This window comes from Phyllobates terribilis, unplaced genomic scaffold, assembly GCF_046119375.1.
Source record: "Phyllobates terribilis strain yellow unplaced genomic scaffold, ASM4611937v1 Scaffold_2__4_contigs__length_985480577, whole genome shotgun sequence".
Taxonomy (NCBI): Eukaryota; Metazoa; Chordata; class Amphibia; order Anura; family Dendrobatidae; genus Phyllobates; species Phyllobates terribilis.
Genome location: NW_027362762.1, coordinates 686,774,703 through 686,799,101, shown reverse-complemented (window position 1 = coordinate 686,799,101; position 24,399 = coordinate 686,774,703). Strand labels below are relative to the sequence as shown.

Sequence of the window (24,399 nt, the reverse complement as noted above, 5' to 3'; positions counted from 1 at the left end):
CTGGTTTTCAATTGTTCTTGGGTGGTAGCCATGATTCAAAAAGGTATTTCTGAGGCCACCAAGGTGTTGGTATATCTGTAACTTATTATTACAAGATCTATTAAAATGTACTTTATTCGTAGAACAAGCCCCCAGTCGCTGCAGTTATCTAGACACTCCATCATGCGATATGCTGAAGATGAAATGCACATCAGAAAAGGAAAAAAAAACAAACAAAATTCTCAAAGACATGACCCAGAGAGTAAAATTTATTAGTTAAAGGTTATCCAACTTTAGTTGCATATAAATATGAAAACAGACAAAAAGAAAATACATACAGGTACCTGAGACATGTCTTTAAGTCAGACATGTGTAATGATTTAGAGACACATTCGCATTATGCAGAACGTTAGCATAAATTTAATAAAAATAAAAAAACATGATTGAATTCTTAGGACTACTACTAAACTAGCAATATATACACATATACAGACAATATAACAGTGGAGATGGCTTCCATCATAGTTTTCTTTTCAGAGTTCATTGCTCATGTATTCCAGGATTCTAAGAGATGATTTTGAGAATAAAGTCTAATCTAACAAACATCATTCAGTAGTAGAAAAAATTACCCAGCAGTCTTAACAAATCATGTCAGCAGCATCCTGATCCAGGCACAGAAATGTCATTTATGTTGATGTAATCCCCCTGTAGCGGGGCAGAGGAACGTCCAGATTCTCTTAGCTCCATCATTCTTTCAATAAGTACCCTGCATCACATACAGGAAAAAAAAAAAAATCAAAAAAATATGATTTTCATTATGAAGCTTCAGCAAATTAACAAAGCATTTTGCTTCGCACCATTGTAACAATATAAATCATATTAAAAGTATATACCAGCAGGCCCTGAGTTACAAAAAAGGTAGGTTTGTTCTTAAGTTGAATTTACATGCAAATTGGAGCAGATTTTTTTTTGGCATGAAGTCACACTTTAAAAAAAAACGTTTGATAGAATCTGAAAGGGTTAATACTAGAAATGGGCAAATTTATTCTCTTGGAATTGAATTCTACTCAAATTTTACAAAAATCCATATTCTTCAAAATATGGATTTTTTGCAACTCACCCCACTTCAGCAAAATGGCGGCCAGTCAGTCATCAATTAGCTAAATTATTGAGCGCTAGAAAACGTTGAGAAAATAAAAGCAAAAGAAAAAAAACCTAATAACTTCTTTGGCTATCCCGCTGCTCGTCGTTCAGTCTTTTTCTTTCTGCCATCATCCACCATAGAGAAATGATGCAGCCTCTTCTCTATAGGCCAGGACTTCCTACCGTGTCCAGGCCTCGTAGGTCACTGCACGTTTTAAGTTCACAGCGCACGTCGTGAGGTCACAACACTCAGTAACCTCCAGCCACGTCGAGGCCTCGGAAGTCCTGGCCTGCAATAAAGAGGCTGGAGATGTGGCACGTGACGGAGGACAAAAGAGAAACGAACAGTGGGCAGAGAGCAGCAGGGTGGCCAGAAAAGTATTACTTTTTTTATTTTGCAAGTATGAGTCGAGTATTCGTAACTTGGGGACTGGGGGCATTATTGTTGAATTTTCTGAAACAGAAAACCTCAAATAGCTATGTATACCCGAGTAAAGAAAGCATCCCAAGATTAATACAATATACAAAATATGTGCAAATGTTTTAATTACAAAATAACAATTGGACAAGAAATAGCTATGCAGCCTTAAAAAAAAAAAAAAAAAAAAAGAAAGTAGTGATAGCTTACAGATTGGTTTGGTCCTTAAAATGGGTTGTCTAGTTTAGAAAGTCAATTATTATATATCCCACAATAGAGTTCTGAGTATGAGGTGAAACCATGTTCGGGTCTCATCTTTTGGTGATAGTAGAGAGCAATTACCTAAAGTTATTGCTGTATTGTCAAGTCTCGCATTACAGAGAAACATGACCAATTTGAATGGCCAATGTTTAATTCCTCCTTAAAGAGTACATATTACCAGTTTTTCAAAATGTGACCTATTAGCAGAAGTTGTCGCATGGGTCTCTAATGCCTTCCATAAAGTACCCTACCTCCTAGTAAGGGGACGCTCACATCTGTGTATATAAAGTACTGGAGATTCTCAGCCTGAAAAGTTGGAGAGTGTCAGGCGAGTTTCATACGTTTTTCCCTCACCGAGCATCTGTATGCAATGCGTTTTTAACATCAGCTTTTAAATAGAGAATTACTGTACGTCATTTCAAGCTAGTTTTCTAACAATCTTTTATACAGATATAGAGGATATTGTCCGACTTTAGTCTATATGTATATGGTGCCCTTAACTGTGATGCAGCCAAATGCTATTCACCACACCCTTTAACAATTTGTATTGAAGAGGGGCTCATTCACCTCATTGATTCATTGATGTTTTTGTTTTCCTTGACCGAGGTTTCAGTCCATCCGATGAAATTATTTTCCTTACTGAATTTATCGATTTGCTCTTTAGTCACTGCCCATGGTGAAAGATCGCACTAAGACAAAAGCACAAAAATCAATCAATTATGTTCAGTTTTTCTAAAGTATCATAATGGAACGGGGGTGGGTGAGAGAGGATTGGAATGTTCTGGCTTAACCGCACAACAAATGCCATATTGTGTTTTTTACAATTGCTGTAAAGAGCACTTCTGATCTCCTGCTATTTTATTTCAGAAGATCATTGCAGTACTGTATAACAAGCAACACGTAGACCCTCCGCAATACAACCAAGGGGGTCCCATGCTGCCCTCTCTCAGTGAGGGATGAACAGCCAGGGACAAATGGCACCCATTCTGCCATAAGCATGCCATTAGGTAATACCAAAGGGATGGCCAATCAAATTAGTTTAGTTTAGCACTGACCGGCAATAATGCTTTGAAAAAGGATCAAAGTGATCATTGCTTCAAGACAGCTAGTGGGGGAAAAAAAAAAAAAAAAAGAAAAAACTACCACACAATCTGGCTGCCTTTGTAATAAAGCCTCAGGTTACCTTCATATTCCTTAACTCCCCTTCAGCAGTCGGGCATCTGTTTGCATATCTTACGGCTATCTCGCGCTACTTCTACCAAGAGGCAGAGTGCTCTGGCTTCTATGTTAGAGCTGCAGCCACCTCACATCTCAAATATCCTTTTTACCAAAGCACCATCTCGAGACTCATGAACAGTCTCAAGATGGATAGATTGCGGTCCAAAAGCTTTTTCTCTATTAATATTCCTCCCACGTCACATAGAAAAAAGTTAATAGAATAAATTAATATGCATTAGTCATATATAATGTAAAAATAGAAGCAATCAGCTCACCCCTGCTATATGACCAAGATCCTCAAGGGAGAAGCCACTACTGCTAGACTCAGCGCTATATAGATCCAACAGAAAAAACTCCTGCAGCCGAAGATCGAAGAAAAAATAAAAAAATAAAAAACAATAAAAATAGAACTTTATTCCAGTGCAATTAAAAAATTGATGACCTCTTCAATCTCATCCAGCAGTATAAATTTCCTACACGTTTCTGACTGTAAACCAGTCCTTAATCATAGATGATTAATTTTTAATTGCACTGGAATAAAGTTCTATTTTTTATCTGGACCTACGGCTGCAAGAGTTTTCTATTGTATGTATAACGTAACACTCAAAACTAATAATACCGCCTCCTCTGGCCAAAGTCACAAGTTCATAATATTACTTGTCTGTGGAGCCTGCACTGCCTCCCTGTGAATTTTGCCATAGATGACAGGTCACGCCCCCACAACATCACCTTTTATAGTGCATTGTTCTGAGAGTTGCTGGTGGACATGCAGGAGCTATGCTTGACTGATCAGCTACGTTCCGTTTAAAGGACAGATACGAATTCTATGTTCGTGGTGCTTTGAACAGACTGGCAGAAAGTAAGGAGCTAGAGGTTATATGACTACATGTGTCAGCTCAGGAATAGAGCGTAATTTTAGCAGCAAGTAAATTATAACATTTCTTTATTTCACAAACTTTACAATGATTTAATAATCTTTCTATAATTTACAGCACAGAACAAAGTTAAACAAACAAATACAGCATTTCCACTCTATTTTTCTTTTGTTTAAGTTTTTTAAGTAATCACACTTTTAAAAAAAAATGCAAAACTTTTGGTCGCCACTGTATATGGCCAAACACATAGCCCATTTATCCAGTTATCCAATATTATCTTCACCATTTAAAGTTGGATCATACGTCAAAAAGACAGCTACAATTGAGTTCTCATTCAGAAGTGTTTTTTTTTTTGTTTGTTTGTTTTTTTAAACCCCTTCACGACCTTGGGATTTTCCATTTTTACTTTTTCGCTCCCCTTCTTCCCAGAGCCATAACCTTTTTATTTTTCTGTCAATATGGCGGTGTGAGGGCTTGTTTTTTTGGCTAAACGAGTTGTACTTTTGAATGACTCCATTGATTTTGCCATATAGTGTACTGGAAAACGGTAAAAAGATTAAGAGTTAAAATAGCAAAAAAAAAAATAAAAAAAATGCAATTACACAAATTTTTATTTTTTTTTACCATGTTCACTAAATGCTAAAACTGACCTGTCATTATGATTCTCTAGGTCATTAAGAGTTTGTATACACCAAACTTGTACAGATTATTTTTTAAGACGTGATGAAAAATCTAAAGTTTGTAAAAAGAAAAAAAAAAAATAAAATAAAAAAAGAGTCGCCATTTTCTAAGACCCATAGCGTCTCCATTCTTTGGGATCAGGGGCCAGATGAGGGCTTATTTTTTGCGAACCAAGCGGTCGTTTTTTATCGATACCATTTTAAGGCTAGACAAGACGTTTTGATCGCCTGTTATTGCAATGTTGCGGAGACCAAAAAAACAACCCGTAATTCTGGCATTTTGATATTTTTTTCTCGTTACGCCGTTTATCGATCGGATTAATTTAGTTTATATTTTGATAGATCGGCATTTCTGAACACAGCAATACCAAATATATGTATTTGTTTTATTTTGAATGGGGCAAAAGGGGGGAGGGGTGATTTGAACTTTTATATATATTTTTTTTAAACATTTTTATTCTCTACTTTATTTGCCTCACTAGTCCCCTTAAAAGACTTGAAGCTACAATCATCAAATCGCTTGTACTACATATAGCAGGGCTTCAGCCTTGCCATGTGTAGCAGAAACGATCTCCTATGAACGCCGGCCACGGGCCAACGTTCAAAGTAGATCTGCAGTAATAAGCACGGGGGTCTTCTGCAGACACTCGACTGTCATGCCAACCCATCGGCGTCCCGTGATAGAGGCGCCGATTGGCGGAGTTTGTGACGTGTTTCCAGTAAGTGCGAGTTAAATGTCGCTGTCAGAGATTGAAAACGGCATTTAACATTTAAAGCCACGGGAGGATCGAAATTCCACCCAAGGCTATTAGGGACACATAACAGCTGATTAAAACAGCTGTCCTGTGCCTGAAGATGTGGGCTCAGCGCCAGAGCACGCATCAAATACTGGGACATGACCTTTGACGTACCTATACATCATAGGTCGGGAAGGGTGTTATAAAAAAAAAAAAGAAGAATCCAGAATTGTTTTGTTTTTTAATTGTCCATTGGGCAGGATGAATGCTTTGGGTTATTATGAAGACAACAATCGCAAATATGTAGAGTTTCTTAAAATTTTATTGTAATATAATTTGATGACACTATTATAAGAGCTGTAATTTTTTTTTAAAAAAATGTCGTCAATGGAGCCATGTGAGGGTTACCAGTTTATGCAATTTCTTTATTCATTCAATTATACCCATCACATTCAGCCTAATAGACCCTGTTGCCATCAAGCCCTAATAGGGTTCTGTAGCTGCCAGACTGAGGTCGCTGCTAAGCCTCAGGTTTCCAAGGTTTCAGAGCCCCTTCTTTTGTACACATCAAGCACTGGTATGTATAGCACAGGCGATCGGGGGTGATCACTACTTCCCGTCTCCTAAGGGGACTATTAAATAAAGTAAAATAAATAAATAAATATTTGAGACACACACATTTGGTATCTGCGCAAGTGTAGAATAATATTGCCAGATCCATTTTACTGTACAGTGGATATGGTAAATAAACAAAAAAAAAAAAAATGGATTGTGGAATTGCACTCTTTTGCAATTTCAAAGTATTTGTAATATTTTTTCCCTGCTTTCCAGTGCATCACATGATAAAATGAATGGAGTCGTTTAAAATTACAACTTGTTTTTTTTGCAGGACAAGCCCTCAAATGGTTACGAAAAATAAAAAAAAGTTATGGCATCTTGGAAGAAGGGGAGGAAAAAACTAAAACAATGGAAAGTCACCTGGTCGTGAAGGTATTTAAAAATAAATAAATAAAAAAAAAAGCTCTGGAGGCAGATTCTCTGAAAACTGTTTCAGGCCATAGATCTTAACAGCTCACTGACATTAAAAAAACAGTGCATTTCTCTGGAATAAGACATCAGATCCCAGATATCAAGGTATTATTTTATTCAATTTTCTATAGCCTTCATACACATATAGATGGCTTAGAATTGTTGATCCTACTGACAGATTCCCTTTAGCCCCTTTACACTCCAAGGTGGTTTCCACGTTAATGACCAAGACAATTTTTACAATTCTGACCAGTCGCTTTAAAACTCTGGAAGTCTTCAACGGATCCTCCCGATTCTGAGACTGTTTTTTCGTGATATATTGTACTTCATGGTAGTGGTAAAATTTCTTCGATATCACTAGCGTTCATTTGTGAAAAAAAAGGAAATTTTGCAAAAATTTTTTAAAATTTCGCATTTTTCAAACTTTGATTTTTCATGCCCTTAAATCAGAGAGATATGTCACACAAAATAGTTAATAAATAACATTTCCCTAATATCTACTTTACATCAGCACAATTTTGGAACCAAATTTTTTTTTTTTGTTAGGGAGTTATAAGGGTTAAAAGTTGACCAGCGATTTCTCATTTTTACACCAAAATTTACAAAACCATTTTTTTTTTTTTTTTTAGGGTCCACATCACATTTGAAGCCGCTTTGAGGGGTCTTTATGACAGAAAATACCCAAAAGTGACACCATTCTAAAAACTGGTATAATGTACTGTTGTGTAGGACAACCTGACAAACTCTACACAACTGACGTATGACAACCTGACGAACACTACGTCAGTTGTGTAGTGTTCGTCAGGTTGTCATACATCAGAAATTAATTTAGTAGTCCATGGAAGTATGGTACCTTCTGAAGCAGTCTTTCATGCACAGGTCAGGTTTGTCGTGGGCTGGTGTCACATTGATAAATGGTGTCCTTGCGTATTCCCCCCTTTATAAAACACACTTCTTTTGTGACTTCTCTCACAGCGGAAAAAAAAAAAAGATATTTGCCCCGGGAAAGGCTCGCTCCAATCAGAGCTGGCTGGGGCCTGTGCCGACATTACAGGGGGTCATGGGGCGGTGACAGGCAGGTCACAGGCCAGTCACCGCCCCATGACCGCCCAGTCGCGCTCTGATCGGTGCGAACGATGTAATTGGCGATCGCACCGATCAGAGCGGGTTGGGGCCAGGGCTGCGGTTACAAGGCAACAGCCTAGGATCGGTGCTCTTAGGAGGCTGCACATCACTGTTTCAGGCAATCTGATTGCCTGAAACAGTGAGAAATGCTGTGATTGGCGGTTCAGAATTGAACAGCCAATCACAGCGATCGTGGTTGCGGGGGGACGGCGACACCCTCCCAGGAGGACGACTCGATCTACCTTAAGGTAAGATGGTGCCGAAAATTTGATGAGATCACAGCGACTGAAGTCGCGGTGCAGGATTAAAGCTATGGCTTACTAATACATAGCAGGCGCATAAGGCCCAGGGCAGATATACATTAGTACACCTTGTTAGTACACCTTGGGCCAGAAAGAGGTTAAGACTGTTTAGTTTCAGATTGCACTGTAAGAATTGGGCTATGCTCAGATGTGGTGTTTTTACAGTGTTTTTTTTTCTGTAGAAAAGAAGCGGCGTTGAAAATCTTATTTGCAGGGGGGAACAAAAATAAGGAACTTTGCAGTTGTTCACTTTTTACTGAGCAAGTTATAGTTTTCTTTGCTACCATGTTGGGGTATGATACAACTTTTTAACATGATTTTGAGAAGATTAAAAGGGGTTGACGGTCAAAAATGATAAAAGTCTGCAGTCACTCTGTAGACTGGAGGGTATGTATAAAGTTATACACACTCCCAGCCAGTCAGCACCGCCTAGCTCCATACATTTGTATAGAGCGAGGCCACGTCTTGTTCAGCGACGGCCAGTTGGCGCATCCGACTAGAAGGCGCGGCCTCGCTCAATTAACAGTGTATGGAAATGGAGGCTACGTCCACTGGTCGGGACTATGCATTACTCATAGATACCCTCCAGACCCGGCTCTGAAACTGACGAATCCCCGCAGTGCACAGTGCTTGCGCGGGGGGAGGGGAGGGGGGGGGAATTCATAAGTCTGCTGTCACACAGAGTGACCAGACAACCCTTTTAAGCACCCCAATTTATCATGACATTTTTGCCAGTTTTCTGACATAAAACTCCTCGAAATGTCACAAGTTTATTTTTTTGGGCACAATAAGTTTGTAACTTACTCCAGGCCATCTTGACTAAAGTGGGTGGAGCTAGGACATGGTGTGCATTAGTCCACCAGTCAAACTTAGAATTTGGCAGAAATAGAACGAGAAGTATAAACCAGCCCCTGGTTGGAGTAAGGTTCTAGCGGAGGCCAGGCCAGTTGTAGCATGCACCAAATTCATTGAATATGCACGAGCCTCTTAATGAATTTGGCGCATCTTACTCCAGTGCACGTTTCATTAAGGCTGGCATACAAAATGGAACTCTTACCAGGGCTGTGGAGTCAGTAAGCCAAACCACGACTCAGACTTCTCAATTTCCCTGACTTCCGACTCCTCAGCCCGGCCTCCCTACTGAGCGTGTACATAAAGTGCAGCACAGATTCATCTCAACTAAAAGTCAAGATCCTTAGATCAGGAATAGAACATTTCATAACTTTCCCAAATTCTTATGAAAAAAAATCGACAGCACATCCTGCATTGTACTACTGTACCCAATTTATTATATATTTTAGGAGTCGGTCCATTTTCTACTGACTCCAACTCCAAGCCCTGACTCTTACCCCATTATGCTCAACTGGGTGATTTCCCTTTTTTTTCCGCTCCTTCCAAAAAGCCTTAACTTCTTAATTTTTCTATCGTCAAGACATGAGAGCTTGTTTATTTGTGGGACTCGTAGTTTTGAATGATATCATTAAATTTTACTGCTCAATGAAAATTGTGTAAAAAAAAAAAAAAAAAAAATTGCAATTCTGCATTTGTTTTTTGGGTCTGGTTTTTATACTATTCATTGTTTGGTAAAAATGATTCTCCAAGTCCGTACAATTACTGCGATATCAAATTAAATATTTTTCCATCATCACTACAAACAAACAACCAACCATTTGGGAAATTTGTAAAAGAAATCCCCCACCCCCTTTTTTCCCCTTTTTAAATCAAAACATTTTGTATTGAGCAAACTTTACAACTTACTAAATGGTTTATAAAGATATTCATATTATAAAATCACAAGGAATTAAATACGGTTTTGTATCATTGTTCACAAGAATACAATGCCCTATCTCCCCTCCCTCCCAGTCTACTTTCTCACATTTTATTATAGAGTACAATATCCAGACAACGATTTAAACATCAGGAATACAGATTAAGGTGTTTCCTGAAATAGGTCACTTTTAAAATGGAAAAGTAAGGTAAATATGACATCTGTTGCCAGAACCTACGACACTACTGCTGGTTCCTCAATCCAGTCCCTCCACTGTTTACCAAATTTCACAATGGTTCACCTCTTGATGTACCATATTTTTTGGATTATAAAATGCACTTTTTTCTCCTCAAATTGGGGGAAATTGGGGTGCGTCTAATAATCCGAATGAAGCTTACCAGCTGCGGTGGAGCGGGGTCCCAGGGTCGCTGCTGTAGGAAGCTTCTGGCGGGGCCTGGAGTGAGGCAATGCTGCGGGTCTCAGGCTGGTACGAGGGGGTGTTTGGCGGTGCGGAGGCTCCCCTGACATTTTGTGAAAGCCCAGAGCCCCGGCACTTTACCATGCGGTGGACTCTGGAAAATGGCTGCCGGAGGCAGCGCATGCGGAGACTGAAATCTCGGGGACCGCAGCATCTCCTGCCTCCACTAGCTTCCTGCAGCAGCGACCATGCCACCTGGGACACCACTCCAACGCCACCATAAAAGCGTATTATAAGACGAACCACCATTTTATATTTTACTTTTTTTTTTTTTTTTTTTTTACCATTTTCCTCCCCAAAATTTGGGGTGCGTTTTATAATCCGCAAAGTACGGTATATCTTGTTATCCCTCAGAATGATTGTATTTAAGCAGCTCACAACCTCTTCCACTGACGGAACAGTTCCTGCCAACCAGTGTACGAGCTATGGACTTTCTGGTGTGATACAGTATTTTAGCTATAGCCAGTTGTATTGGGGGTGAATTTCCAATGTCTCGCACATATCCCAACATACACACTTTGGGGCTAAGAGATATTTGAATTTTAAAGACCTCAAAAATCAATCTACCCACATCTTACTACAACCCAACCAAGTGTGCGCAGGACCAGAACATATGAATTAAGTCTGCACCATCTTCCTTGCAACAGTCATCGGTCTTGAGGCCTATCCTGTGTTTGGAGTTCTATATACTCAGAGAAATATTTGAAATGATCTTTGAGCCGTATTTCTCGATACTTTCCTTGGTGACTCTAAAAGTATCATCCCATTCCTCTGAAGCAATATGTCAAAAATACCTCTCCAAACTGGATTTAAGTGCAGCCATAGGGTCTCCAGGATTTTTAGTAATAAGGAATTATACATGAAATATATTAGGACTTTAGTGGGGTTTTTTTTGTATTTACCAGAGTCCAACACCCCAATTAATGAGATGGATAGATCGGAGATAGACTCCTGAGCTCTAATCGCGTGCCGTAATTATCACGTGTCTTAATTGTAGATACTTGAACTCAAGAGTTACACAAATTAAAAGGTCTGTTTTAAATGCTCAAATGTGCAAAAATAACCCTCCTTATACAAAATAGTTAAAAAAAGTAAATATCTCCGTCCACTCTTTCTCCATACCCCAAAACCTTTAAATTTTCCAATTCCCTCAAATAGGGGTTGTTCCAGATAGGGGTGATTAAGAGTTAGACTAAATCTTTCCCCTCCCCTCTCACCCCCCAAGAAATCTCAGCACTGGGGCGCATGCCCCATGTACCTTCTCCAGACTTTTTATCCGGCTCTCATCCCGATTCCTGGGGACTGCAGTACTTGAGCCAGCAGCTGAATTTTGATTTTCACCGGTCCATTAATTTCTTCTCGCTCTGAGCACGATCACTCAGTGTTCACTACTCATCACTAAGGTGCATGCAATGAAAGATTACATCCTGACACCAATACCAGCATCAGGATGTACTTTGTGGGCAGAGTTAGTGCGCAATTTGTACGGCCCCCGGAAGGATGGTATAAATATCCAAATGGCTCTTGGCAGAAAACAAAGATTCCCCACCCCTGCTCTATAGTGTTGAAATTGAGAGGTTAGAAAATAACCCCACGTATTTGGTAAGGTGAAACCCCTACATTTTTAGACAGCTGTAGCGTCTCCAACTTTATTCTAGGTATATCCCTTTTCCAAACCAAGTCCCTGAAAATGTTATGCATCTTCCTAAACCAATATTTGGGAATCCAGAGAATTATACAGTGCATAAAGAATGCTAGGCATAAGGCACATTTTGATAAGATTCAACCTTCCCAAGGCTGATGGCTGTAATTTCCCCCATGCTGAAACTTTATTTCTGGACCTAATCACCAATGGACTCAAGGTTAAGAGGATATAATATTTTGTCTCTCTTGTAATATATAGCTGAGATATTTAAATTTTGAGACTACTGGGACCATGAAAGAACGACTTAATCCTGAGAGGTCTTTATTGTCCAAGGAAAGCAGTGCAGACTGACCAATTTATAGTCCATCACGAGAAGGACCCAAATCTCTCTATAGTTAATATAAATATTTTGCTTGCAATTATAATTAACTAAATAGTAGTAAGAGATCTTCTGCATACAGAGCAATCTCTTCTTCTCGATTGCCATATTTGACCCTTTCGCGCCAGAGCCCGTTTTCACCTTCATGACCAGGCCAATTTTTTCAATTTTGGCCAGTTTCACTTTATGAGGTAATAACTCTGGAACGCTCCAATATATCCCACTGATTCTGAGACTGTTTTTTTTGTGACATATTGTACTTCATGATAGTGGTAAAATTTGTTCAGATACAACTCGTGTTTATTTCTGAAAATATCAGAAACTTGAACATTTTGCAATTTTTATGCTCTTAAACCAGAGAGTAATGTCACACAAAATAGTTAATAAACAACATTTCCCACATGTCTACTTTACATCAGAACAATTTTTGAAACAATTTTTTTTTTTTTTTTAGGGACCATGTCACATTTGATGTGACTGACTATGACAGAAAATACCCAAAAGTGACACCATTCTAAAAACTGTACCCCTCAACGTGCTCAAAACCACATTCAAGAAGTTTAACAACCCTTCAGGTGCTGTACAGAAATTAATGGAATTAATGGAATGTGAAGGAAAAAAAATTAACATTTTACCTTTGTGCACCATAAAATTTGTTGTGCGATTTCTCCTGAGTACGCCGATATCCCATATGTGGTGGAAAACTACTGCTTTGGTGCATGGCAGGGCTTGGAAGGGAAGGAGCTATTTTGGCTGGGATAGGTTATGGACACCATGTCACATTTGAAGAGTCCCTGACATGCCGAGACACCAGAACCCCCACAAGTGACCCTATTTTGTAAACTACACCTCTCGAGGAAATAATCTAGGGAAGTAGTGAGTATTTTTAACCCGCAGGCGATAGCCCAATGTTATACAAGTTTGTGTGAGTAAATGAATTTTTTCCACTAAAATGTTGCTTTGACCCCAAGTTTGCAATTTTCAAAAAGGGGTAATAAGAGAAAATGTTACGTAATTTCTCGAGTACATCAATACCCCATAAGTGGTCGAAGACTACTTTTCAGACACAGTGCAAAGCTCAGAAGGGAAGGAGCGCCATATTACAGTGCAGATTTTACTGTTGTGGTCTGCATGTGACATGACCCACTGGAAGAGCCCCTGAGGTCCCAGAACAGCAGTAACCCCCATAAGAGACCCCATTTTACAATCTACACCTCTCAATTAGTTCATCTAGGGTTCATGCAGTGATCATATTGACATGACATGTGACTCACAGAAATTTATACCATTGGGCGGTGAAGAAAAAATAATTATATTTTTAACCACAAAATTTGTTTTAGCCCCAGATTTTACATTTTCACACAGGGCAATGGGTAAAAATGGTCCCGAAATGTGTCACACATTTTCCTCTGAACGTGGCAACTCCCCATATGTGGCTGTACACTACCACTTCGCCATATAGCAACACTAGGGAGAGATGGAATGTTACTTGGTTCTTGGAGAACAAATTATTGTAGAATAGTTTGCGGACTCCATATACAGAGCTCTTAAGTGTTAGAAGAGCAGAATCCTCCTATTTTGGAAATTACATCCCTTTGGGAATTTATCTACAGGTGTAGTGACGATTTTGACTCCATGGGTATTTTCCAGAAACAAGTAGCAGTGGATTTTGCTGAGTGAAAATTGCAAACTGCCGAAGTGCCCAGTACGTTGAGCTCAGCTCATGCTTCTGGAGGCATGCAACTGTAAATAAGGCAAGCTCTCATTGCAACAGAAACGCCAAACATGTGGACCCTAAGTATGGCTTAGGAACACAGTGGGGCTTCGAAGAGAGGTGGGCATTTAGATTTGGGAGCATAGAACTTTCTGAATTTCTTTTGGGGGACAAGGGCCATTTTGCTTTTCCAGAGCCTTTGTGCTTCCAGTAACATGGAAGCCCCCTATATTTCTGTTAACAGATGACGGACCTAAGTGGGGACTTGCTTTTTTTGTGGATGAAGTTGAATGTTTATGGGGGAACATTTTGGATGACATTTATACGGCGCTCTACGCTGAGCACTTATATCGGTTTTGCTATCTAAATCTCCGAGTGACGTAATTCAGATGAAACCCCTGAGGCATCCATTCACTATAGTGAAGCAGCAGAGTTACTCTGGACTCTGTCTGGCCTCTGTTCAGCTGTGTGCTTCGTTTCAGAAGTGCACAAAACTCAAAGCTCATCAAGAGAATGCCAAGAGTGTGCAAAGCAGTCATCAAAGCAAAAGGTGGCTACTTTGAAGAACCTAGAATATAAGACATATTTTCAGTGGTTTCACACTTTTTTGTTAAGTATATAATTCCACATGTGTTAATTCATAGTTTTGATGCCTTCAGTGTGAATGTACAGTTTTCATAGTCATGAAAATACAGAAAAATCTTTAAATGAGAAGGTGTGTCCAAACTTTTGGTCTGTACACACACACACGATCAAACGTTTGGGGTCATTTAGAAATGTCATTATTTTTGAAGGAAAAGCACTTTTTTTTTTTCCATGAAGCTAACATTAAATGAATCAGAAATACACTCTATACATTGTTAATGTGGTAAATGACTATTCTAGCTGCAAACGTCTTGTTTATATTGCAATATCTACATAGGTGTATAGAGGCCCATCTCCAACAACCACCACTCCAGTGTTTTAATGGTACATTGGTGTTTGCTAACTGTGTAAGAAGTAGAGATGAGCGGTGTTCGACTAGAACTGTTCGCCAATGTCAAATTCGAGCTGTTTGACGAACCCGAACGATTTGCAAAAAATTCGGCTGTTCGAGGTTATGTTCGATAACTGTTCGTGCACCAAAAGCGTGTCCTGCATGTCTGGCGCTATTTAGAGCACCAATCATGCAGGGATTGTCTGCCACTCACTGTAATGCCACAGCCATGGTGGTTGTGGCATTACAGTGATTGCCCAAATCGATGGGAACAGTGCCAACAGTGAAAGATGAAAAGCCGGCAATTCATCAGCGGCATACACCTGTACCCGACAATTTAGAACCGAAAGAATAGAGCTTCACACATAGATTAGATAGAAACATGTCAGTCACACATATAAGAAGCACAGTGACAGTGTTGGTTACTGTACTTGTCATTTAGTGTAAAGGATTTATCAAAAAAAATAATAGTGTTTTCATGCACCGTCTCTTTAAAAAAGCCGGCCGGCACTTCAGCAGCGGTACCTGACAATTTATAACAGACAGAATAGAGCTTCACACATAGATTAGATAGATAGAAACATGTCAGTCACATATATATGAAGTACAGTGACAGTGTTGATTACTGTACTTGTCATTTAGTGTTAAAATAAAGGATTTATTTAAAAAAAAATTGGCGTGGGGATCCCCATAATTTTAGGCTCTAGCGGAGGTTAACCAGACGGCTGGGGCAGATGTTTGAAGCCTGGGAAGGGGGTAATACCCACGGAGCTTCCCAGGCTACTAATATCAGCCCCCAGCGGAATACCTAGCCTTTACTAGCTATTAAAATGGGGGACCCCCCCCAAAAAATGACGTGGGGTCCCCCCTATTTTAATAGCTAGCAAAGGCTAGGCAGACAGCTGGGGGCTGATATTAATAGCCCAGGAAGGGTTCCATGAATATTGGCCCCCTCCCAGGCTAGAAACACCAGCCGTCAGCCGCCCCAGAAATGGCGCATCCTTAGGATGCGCCAATTCTGACACTTAGCCTCGCTCTTCCCACTGCCCTGTAGCAGTGGCAGTGGGGTAATAGGGTTGGGGTTGATGTCAGCTTATAATGCCAGCTGACATCAAGCCCAGGTTAGTAATGGAGAGGCGTCTATAAGACACCCCCATTACTAACCCCATAGTCAAAGTTAAAAGAAAACACAAACACCCAGAATAAAGTCCTTTAATTGAAATAAAGACACATTCCTTTATTGTTCTAAATTAAACCATACTTACCACCACGCCCATTCCAGCTGAAGCCAACGATCTCCTGCAATAAAAGAAAAATAATAAAGCAACCTCATCCTTACCTTTCCATGGTTCCCACGACAGCTTCAGCTCTGCTACATCGAGATAACAGGCTGGACCGCAGCAGAACGCTGCCATCCAGCCTGTCATCCCGCAGACACTGAGAAGCGCAGGCATGCTTGCGCTCTGCAGTGTCTGGCTGTGACGGCATAAAGATGAGACGAGTTCATGTCCAATGAACTCGGCGCACCTCATGCACGTCACTGACAGCGTGGGAGAATTCTCCTGCACTCAGCACTTCAGCGTGAGAATTCACCCACGCTGTCAGTGACGTACATGAGGTCAGCTGAGTTCATTGGACATGAATGAGCTCACCTCATGCACGTCACTGACAGCGTGGGAAAATTCTCCTGCACTCAGCGCTTCAGCGTGAGAATTTTCCCACGCTGTCAGTGACGTGCATGAGGTGAGCTCATTCATGTCCAATGAACTCAGCTGACCTCATGTACGTCACTGACAGCGTGGGAGAATTTTCACGCTGAAGTGCTGAGTGCAGGAGAATTCTCCCACGCTGTCAGTGACGTGCATGAGGTGCGCCGAGTTCATTGGACATGAACTTGTCTCATCTTTATGCCGTCACAGCGAGACACTGAGGAGCGCAAGCATGCCTGCGCTTCTCAGTGTCCGCGGGATGACAGGCTGGATGGCAGCTTTCTGCTGCGGTCCAGCCTGTCATCTCGATGTAGCAGAGCTGAAGCTGTCGTGGGAACCATGGAAAGGTAAGGATGAGGTTGCTTAATTATTTTACTTTTATTGCAGAAGACATTGGCTTCAGCTGGAATGGGCGTGACGGTAAGTATGGTTTAATTTAGAACAATAAAGAATTGTGTGTTTATTTCAATTAAAGGACTTTATTCTGGGTGTTGTGTTTTTTTAAATACTTTACTAGAAATTCATGGTGGTCATGTCTAATATTGGCGTGACCCCATGAATTTCGGGCTTAGGGCCAGCTGATAATGCCAAGCTGGCCTTAACCCCTTTATTACCCAGTGAGCCACCGCACCAGGGCCCTGGATGAGTTGGGTACAGCGCCAGAAGATGGCGCTTCTATGAACGCGCCATTTTCTGGGGCGGCTGCGGACTGCAATTTGCAGCGGGTGGGGCCCAGAAAGCTTGGGCCTCCCTGCGCTGCGGATTCCAGCTCCCAGCTGCCTAGTTGTACCTGGCTGGGCACAAAAATAGGGCGAAGCCCCACGCATTTTTTTTTTAAATTATTTCATGAAATTCATGGAATAATTAAGAAAAAAAGGGCTTCCCTATATTGTTGTGTCTGGCCAGGTACAAATAGGCAGCTGGTGGTTGGGGGCAGCCCGTTCCTGCCTGCTGTACCTGAGTGGACACAAATATAGGGCGAAGCCCCGCGTCAATTTTTTTTAAATTATTTCAGGAAATTCATGAAATAATGAAAAAAAAATTGATGTGGGGCTTCGCCCTATATTTGTGTCCAGTCAGGTACAGCAGGCAGGAACGGGCTGCTCCCAACCACCAGCCGCCTATTTGTACCTAGCCGGACACAACAATATAGGGAAGCCCTTTTTTTCTTAATTATTCCATGAATTTCATGAATTTAAAAAAAAAAATACGTGGAGCTTCGCCCTATTTTTGTGTCCAGCCAGGTACAACTAGGCAGCTGGGGGCTGGAATCTGCAGCGCAGGGAGGCCCAAGCTTTCTGGGCCCCACCCGCTGCAAATTGCAGTCCGCAGCCACCCCGGAAAATGGCGCGTTCATAGAAGCGCCATCTTCTGGCGCTGTACCCAACTCATCCAGGGCCCTGGTGCGGTGGCTCACTGGGTAATAAAGGGGTTAAGGCCAGCTTGGCATTATCAGCTGGCCCTAAGCCCGAAATTCATGGGGTCACGCCAATATTAGACATGACCACCATGAATTTCTAGTAAAGTATTTAAAAAAAACACAAACACCCAGAATAAAGTCCTTTAATTGAAATAAACACACAATTCTTTATTGTTCTAAATTAAACCATACTTACCGCCACGCCCATTCCAGCTGAAGCCAACGATCTCCTGCAATAAAAGTAAAATAATAAAGCAACATCATCCTTACCTTTTCATGGCTCCCACGACAGCTTCAGCTCTGCTACATCGAGATGACAGGCTGGACCGCAGCAGAACGCTGCCATCCAGCCTGTCATCCCGCAGACACTGAGAAGCGCAGGCATGCTTGCGCTACTCAGTGTCTGGCTGTGACGGCATCCAGATGAGCCGAGGTCATGTCCAATGAACTCGGCTCACCTCATGCACGTCACTGACAGCGTGGGAAAATTCTCACGCTGAAGCGCTGACTGCAGGAGAATTTTCCCACGCTGTCGGTGACGTACATGAGGTGAGCCGAGTTCATTGGACATGACCTCGGCTCATCTGGATGCCGTCACAGTCAGACATGGAGGAGCGCAAGCATGCCTGCGCTTCTCAGTGTGTGCGGCATGGCAAGCTGGATGGCAGCGTTCTGCTGCGGTCCAGCCTGTCATCTCGATGTAGCAGAGCTGAAGCTGTCGTGGGAGCCATGGAAAGGTAAGGATGAGGTTGCTTTATTATTTTTCTTTTATTGCAGGAGATCGTTGGCTTCAGCTGGAATGGGCGTGATGGTAAGTATGGTTTAATTTAGAACAATAAAGAATTGTGTCTTTATTTCAATTAAAGGACTTTATTCTGGGTGTTTGTGTTTTTTTTTTTAACTTTGACTATGGGGTTAGTAATGGGGGTGTCTTATAGACGCCTCTCCATTACTAACTTGGGCTTGATGTCAGCTGGCATTATAAGCTGACATCAACCCCAACCCTATTACCCCCTGCCACCGCACCAGGGCAGCGTGGAAGAGCGAGGCTAAGTGCCAGAATTGGCGCATCCTATGGATGCGCCATTTCTGGGGCGGCTGACGGCTGGTGTTTCTAGCCTGGGAGGGGGCCAATATTCATGGCTCCCTTCCTGGGCTATTAATATCAGCCCCCAGCTGTCTGCCTAGCCTTTGCTAGCTATTAAAATAGGGGGGACCCCACGTCATTTTTTTGGGGGGGGGTCTCCCATTTTAATAGCTAGTAAAGGCTAGGTATTCAGCTGGTGGCTGATATTAGTAGCCTGGGAAGCTCCGTGGGTATTACCCCCTTCCCAGGCTTCAAACATCTGCCCCAGCTGTCTGCTTAACCTCCGCTAGAGACTAAAATTACGGGGAACCCCACGCCAATTTTTTTTAATAATAAATCCTTTATTTTAATACTAAATGACAAGTACAGTAACCAACACTGTCACTGTACTTCATATATATGTGACTGACATGTTTCTATCTATCTAATCTATGTGTGAAGCTCTATTCTGTCTGTTATAAATTGTCGGGTACAGATGCTGAATTGCCGGCCGGCTTTTTTAAAGAGACGGTGCACGAAAACACTATTATATTTTTTAATAAATCCTTTACACTAAATGACAAGTACAGTAATCAACACTGTCACTGTACTTCTTATATATGTGACTGACATGTTTCTATCTATCTAATCTATGTGTGATGCTCTATTCCTTCATGTCTAAATTGTCGGCTACCGGTGTATGCCGCTGCTGAATTGCCGGCTGGCTTTTTTAAAGAAAGCGTCTTCTGGGCAGTTTGTGAGCTTTTGGACACCTTTGAAGGTGTTTTCTATGTGTTCCTATGTGTTTTTGTTTGCCTGCCATTGGTTTTAACGGTGTTCGACGGTGTTCGACGAACAGTTCGACGAACAGTTCCTCGAACATCCCGGTGTTCGACGAACCGAACCCGAACACTACGGGGGTGGCTCAACACTAGTAAGAAGGCTAATGGATGTTTAGTAGTGATGAGCGAGTATGTTGTGTTAACCCTTTCGCCGAGCATGCTCGGGCCGAGCACTGAGTAGTTACAGCTGCTCGGTGTTATGTTTGAATCACTCCCGTGTGCATGATTTGCGACTGTTTGACAACTTTAATACATGTGAGGAATGTGTAAGAAATAGACATTCCTTACATGTACTAAAGCTGTCAAACAGTCACAAATGATGCACACGGGAGTGATTCAAACATAACACCGAGCAGCTGTAACTACTCAGTGCTCGGCCCGAGCATACTCGGAGAAAGGGTTAACAGAACATACTCGCTCAACACTAATGTTTAGCAAACCCTTACACAAGTATGTTAGCCCAGCTGAAAACGGTTTGGTTGATTTGAGAAGCTATAAAATTGACCTTCCTTTGAGCTAGTTGAGAATCTGGAGCATTACATTTGTTTGTTCTATGAAACTTTCAAAATGGCCAGAAAAAGAGAACTTTAATGTGAAACTCGACAGTCTATTCTTGTTCTTAGAAATGAAGGCTATTCCATGCGAGAATTTGCCAAGAAACTGAAGATTTCATACAAAGGTGTGTACTACTCCCTTCAGAGGAGAGCACAAACAGGCTCTAACCAGAGTAGAAAAAAAAGAAGTGGGAGGCCCCGCTGCACAACTGAGCAACAAGACAGGTACACTATTCTCTAGTTTGAGAAATCAATGCCTCACTGCTCCTCAACTGGCAGCTTCATTAAATAGTACACGCAAAACGCCAGTGTCAGTCTACAGTGAAGAGGCGACTCCAGGATGCTGGCCTTCAGGGCAAAGAAAAAGCCATATCTGAGACTGGCTAACAAAAGGAAAAGATTAATATGGGCAAAAGAACACAGACACTGGACAGAGGAAGATTGGAAAAAAGTTTTATAAACAGATGAATCAAAGTTTGAGGTGTTTGGATCACATAGAAGAACATTTGTGAGATGCAGAACAACTTAAAAGATGCTGGAAGAGTGCCTGATCCATCTTCTCAAGCATGGTGGAGGTAATGTGATGGTCTGGGGTTGCTTTGGTGCTGTTAAAGTGGGAGATTTGTACAAGGTAAATGGGATTTTGAATAAGGAAGGCCATCACTTCATTTTGCAACGCCATGCCATACACTGTGGACAGCGCTTGATTGGAGCCAATTTCATCCTACAACAGGACAATGACCCAAAGCACATTTCCAAATTATGCATGAACTATTTAGGGAAGAAGCAGGCAGCTGGTATTCTATCTGTAATGGAGTGGCCAGCGCAGTCACCAGATCTCAACCCCATTGAGCTGTTGTGGGAGCAGCTTGACCGTATGGTATGCAAAAAGTGCCCATCAAGCCAATCCAACTTGTGGGAGAGGCTTCAGGAAGCATGGGGTGAAATTTCTCAAGATAACATCAGCAAATTAACAGCTAGAATGCCAAAGGTCTGCAATGCTGTAATTGCTGCAAAGGGAGCATACTTTCACGAAAGCAAAGTTTGAAGGAGAAAATTATTCTTTCAAATAATCATTATTTCTAAGCTTGTCAAGGTCTGGGCTATATTTTCTATTCATTTTGCAACTCATTTGATAAATAAAAGTATGAGTTTTCATGGAAAACACAAAATTGTCTGGGTGACCCCAAACGGTAGTGTATATAGGTGCATCTCACCAAATTAAAATATAAAAAAATTAAATTTATTTCAGTTCTTCAATACAAGAAGTGAAACTCATTATATAGGGTCATTACAAACAGAGTGATTTATTTCTAGTGTTTATTTCTGTTAATGTTGATGATTAAGGCTTACAGCCAATGAAAACACAAAAGTCATCTCAGTAAATTAAAATATTTAACAAAAAACACTTGCAAAGGCTTCCTAAGAGTTTAAAAAGGTTCCTTAGTCTGTTTCAGTAGGCTCCAAAATCATGGGGGGGAAAGACTGCTGACTTGACAGATGTCCAGAAGGTAGTCATGGAAACACTCCTCAAGGTCCCAGAGTCTAGAAGAGGAGTGGAGAGACACACAATCCAAGCAGCTTGAGGTCTAGTGTGAAGTTTCCACAATCAGTGATGGTTTGGGAAGCCATGTCATCTGCTGGTGTAAGTCCTCTGTGTTTTATCAAGACCAAAGTCAGCGCAGCTGTCTACCAGGAAATTTTAGAGCACTTCATGTTTCCCTCTGCCGACAAGCTTTTTGGAGATGGAAATTTCATTCTCCAGCAGGACTTGGCACCTGTCCACACTGCAAAAAAGTACCAATACCTGGTTTAAAAACAACAGTATCACTGTGCTTGATTGGCCAGCAAACTCGCCTGACCTTAACCATATAGAGAATCTATGGGGTATTGTCAAGAGGAAGATGAGAGATACCAGACCCAACAATGCAGACGAGCTGAAGGCTGCTATCAAAGCCACCTGGGCTTCCATAACACCTCAGCAGTGCCACAGGCCGATCGCCTCCATGCCACGCCGCATTGATGCAGTAATTGATGCATTTCAGTAAGTCAACATTTTGGATTTTAAAAATGTTTTTTTCAAGCTGTTATAAAGTATTCTAATTTACCGAGATAATGACTTGTGTTTTCATTGGCTGTAAGCCATAATCAACATTAACAGAAATAAAACACTTGAAATAGATCACTCTGTTTGTAATGACCCTATATGAGTTTCACTTTTTGTATTGAAGTACTGAAATAAATTAACTTTTTGATATTCTAATTTGGTGAGATGCACGTGTGTGTGAGTGCGCGCGTGTGTACACACACACACACACACACACACACACACACACACACACACGACTAAATGACCTTAGATGAGTATAAATTAGAATAGAAGCTACACAAGACCTTTGGTATATCTGGGGTCCTGATTGCCATAAAGTGGGGAAAAAAAAAGTATTTAGTCAGCCACCAATTGTGCAAGTTCTCCCACTTAAAAAGATGAGAGAGGCCTGTAATTGACATCATAGGTAGACCTCAACTATGAGAGACAAAATGAGAAAACAGATCCTGAAAATCACATTGTCTGATTTGGAAAGGAACTTTTTTTAAAATTTTGGTGTTAAATAAGCATTTGGTCAATTACAAACAAGCAAGATTTCTGGCTGTCACAGACCTGTAACTTCTTCTTTAAGAAGCTCCTCTGTCCTCCACTTGTTACGTGTAGTACTGCCACCTGTTTGAACTTGTTATCGGTATAAAAGACACCTGTCCGCAACCTCAAACAGTCACACTCTAAACTCCACTATGGTAAAGACCAAAGAGCCGTTGAAGGACACCAGAAACAATTGCAGCCCTTCACAAGGCTGTAAAGACTGAATCTGCATTAGGCAAAAGCAGCTTGGTGTGAAGAAATCAACTGTGGGAGCAATAATTAGAAAATGGAAGGCATACAAGACCACTGATAATCTCCCTCGATCTGGGGCTCCACACAAGATCTCACCCCGTGGGGTCAAAATGATCTAAAAAACGGTGAGCAAAAATCCCAGAACCACACGGGGGAACTAGTGAATGACCTGCAGAGAGCTGGGACCAACGTTACACAGGCTACCATCAGTAACACACTACACCGCCAAGGACTCCGATCCTGCAGTGTCAGACGTGTTCCCCTGCTTAAGCCATTACATGTCCGGGCCCATCTGAAGTTTGCTAGAGAGCATTTGGATGATCCAGATGAGTATTGGGAGAATGTCATATGGTCAGATGAAACCAAAAAGTAGAACTGCTGAGTTGCATCCAAAAGAACACCATACCTACTGTGAAGTATGGCGGTAGCAACATCATGCTTTGGGGCTGTTTCTCTGCCAAGGGACCAGGACTGATCCATGTACATAAAAGAATGAATGGGGCCATGTATCGTGAGATTTTGAGTGAAAACCTCGTTCCATCAGTAAGGGCATTGAAGATTAAACATGGCTGGGTCTTTCAGCATGGCAATGATCCCAAGCACATCGCCAGGGCACCGAATGAGTGGCTTCGTAAGAAGCATTTCAAGGTTCTGGGGTTGCCTAGCCAGTCTCCAGATCTAAACCTTATAGAAAACCTTTGGAGGGAGTTGAAAGTTTGTGTTGCCCAGCGACAGCCCCAAAACATCACTGCTCTAGAGGAGATCTGCATGGAGGAAGGGGCAAACATACCAGCAACAGTGTGTGCCAACCTTGTGAAGACTTACAGAAAACGTTTGACCTCCGTTATTGCCAACAAAGGATATATAACAAAGTATTGAGATGAACTTTTGTAATTGACCAAATACTTCTTTTCCACCAAATTTTGAAAAAAATTTCTTTCCAAATCAGACAATGTGATTTTCAGGATTTGCTTTCTCATTTTGTCTCTCATAGCTGAGGTCTATCTATGATGTCAATTACAGGCCTCTCATCTTTTTAAGTGGGAGAACTTGCACAATTTGTGACTGACTAAGTACTTTTTTCCCCACTGTATTGCCCTCTACGTCCCTAAATTGATACATGAAAATTTTTTCTTTTTGGGCCTGGGCTATCTTTGCAAATAACCAACTCATGGTCTCTCCCTAAAA

The 24,399-nt window shown here is 41.3% G+C and overlaps 1 protein-coding gene across 1 annotated transcript in view; it reads right to left on the bottom strand.

Moving 5' to 3' along the window:
• Positions 1-249: 249 nt before the first annotated feature.
• RAB29 (RAB29, member RAS oncogene family) overlaps positions 250-24,399 on the bottom strand; it is a 45,308-nt gene continuing 21,158 nt past the window's right edge. Inside the window, exons 4-5 of the mRNA XM_073666951.1 lie at positions 2,369-2,490; positions 250-745 (exon numbers count right to left, since the gene is read on the bottom strand). Coding sequence (XP_073523052.1) covers positions 631-745; positions 2,369-2,490 — 237 coding nt within the window. The 3' untranslated portion in view covers positions 250-630. The remainder of the gene's footprint in view (positions 746-2,368; positions 2,491-24,399) is intronic.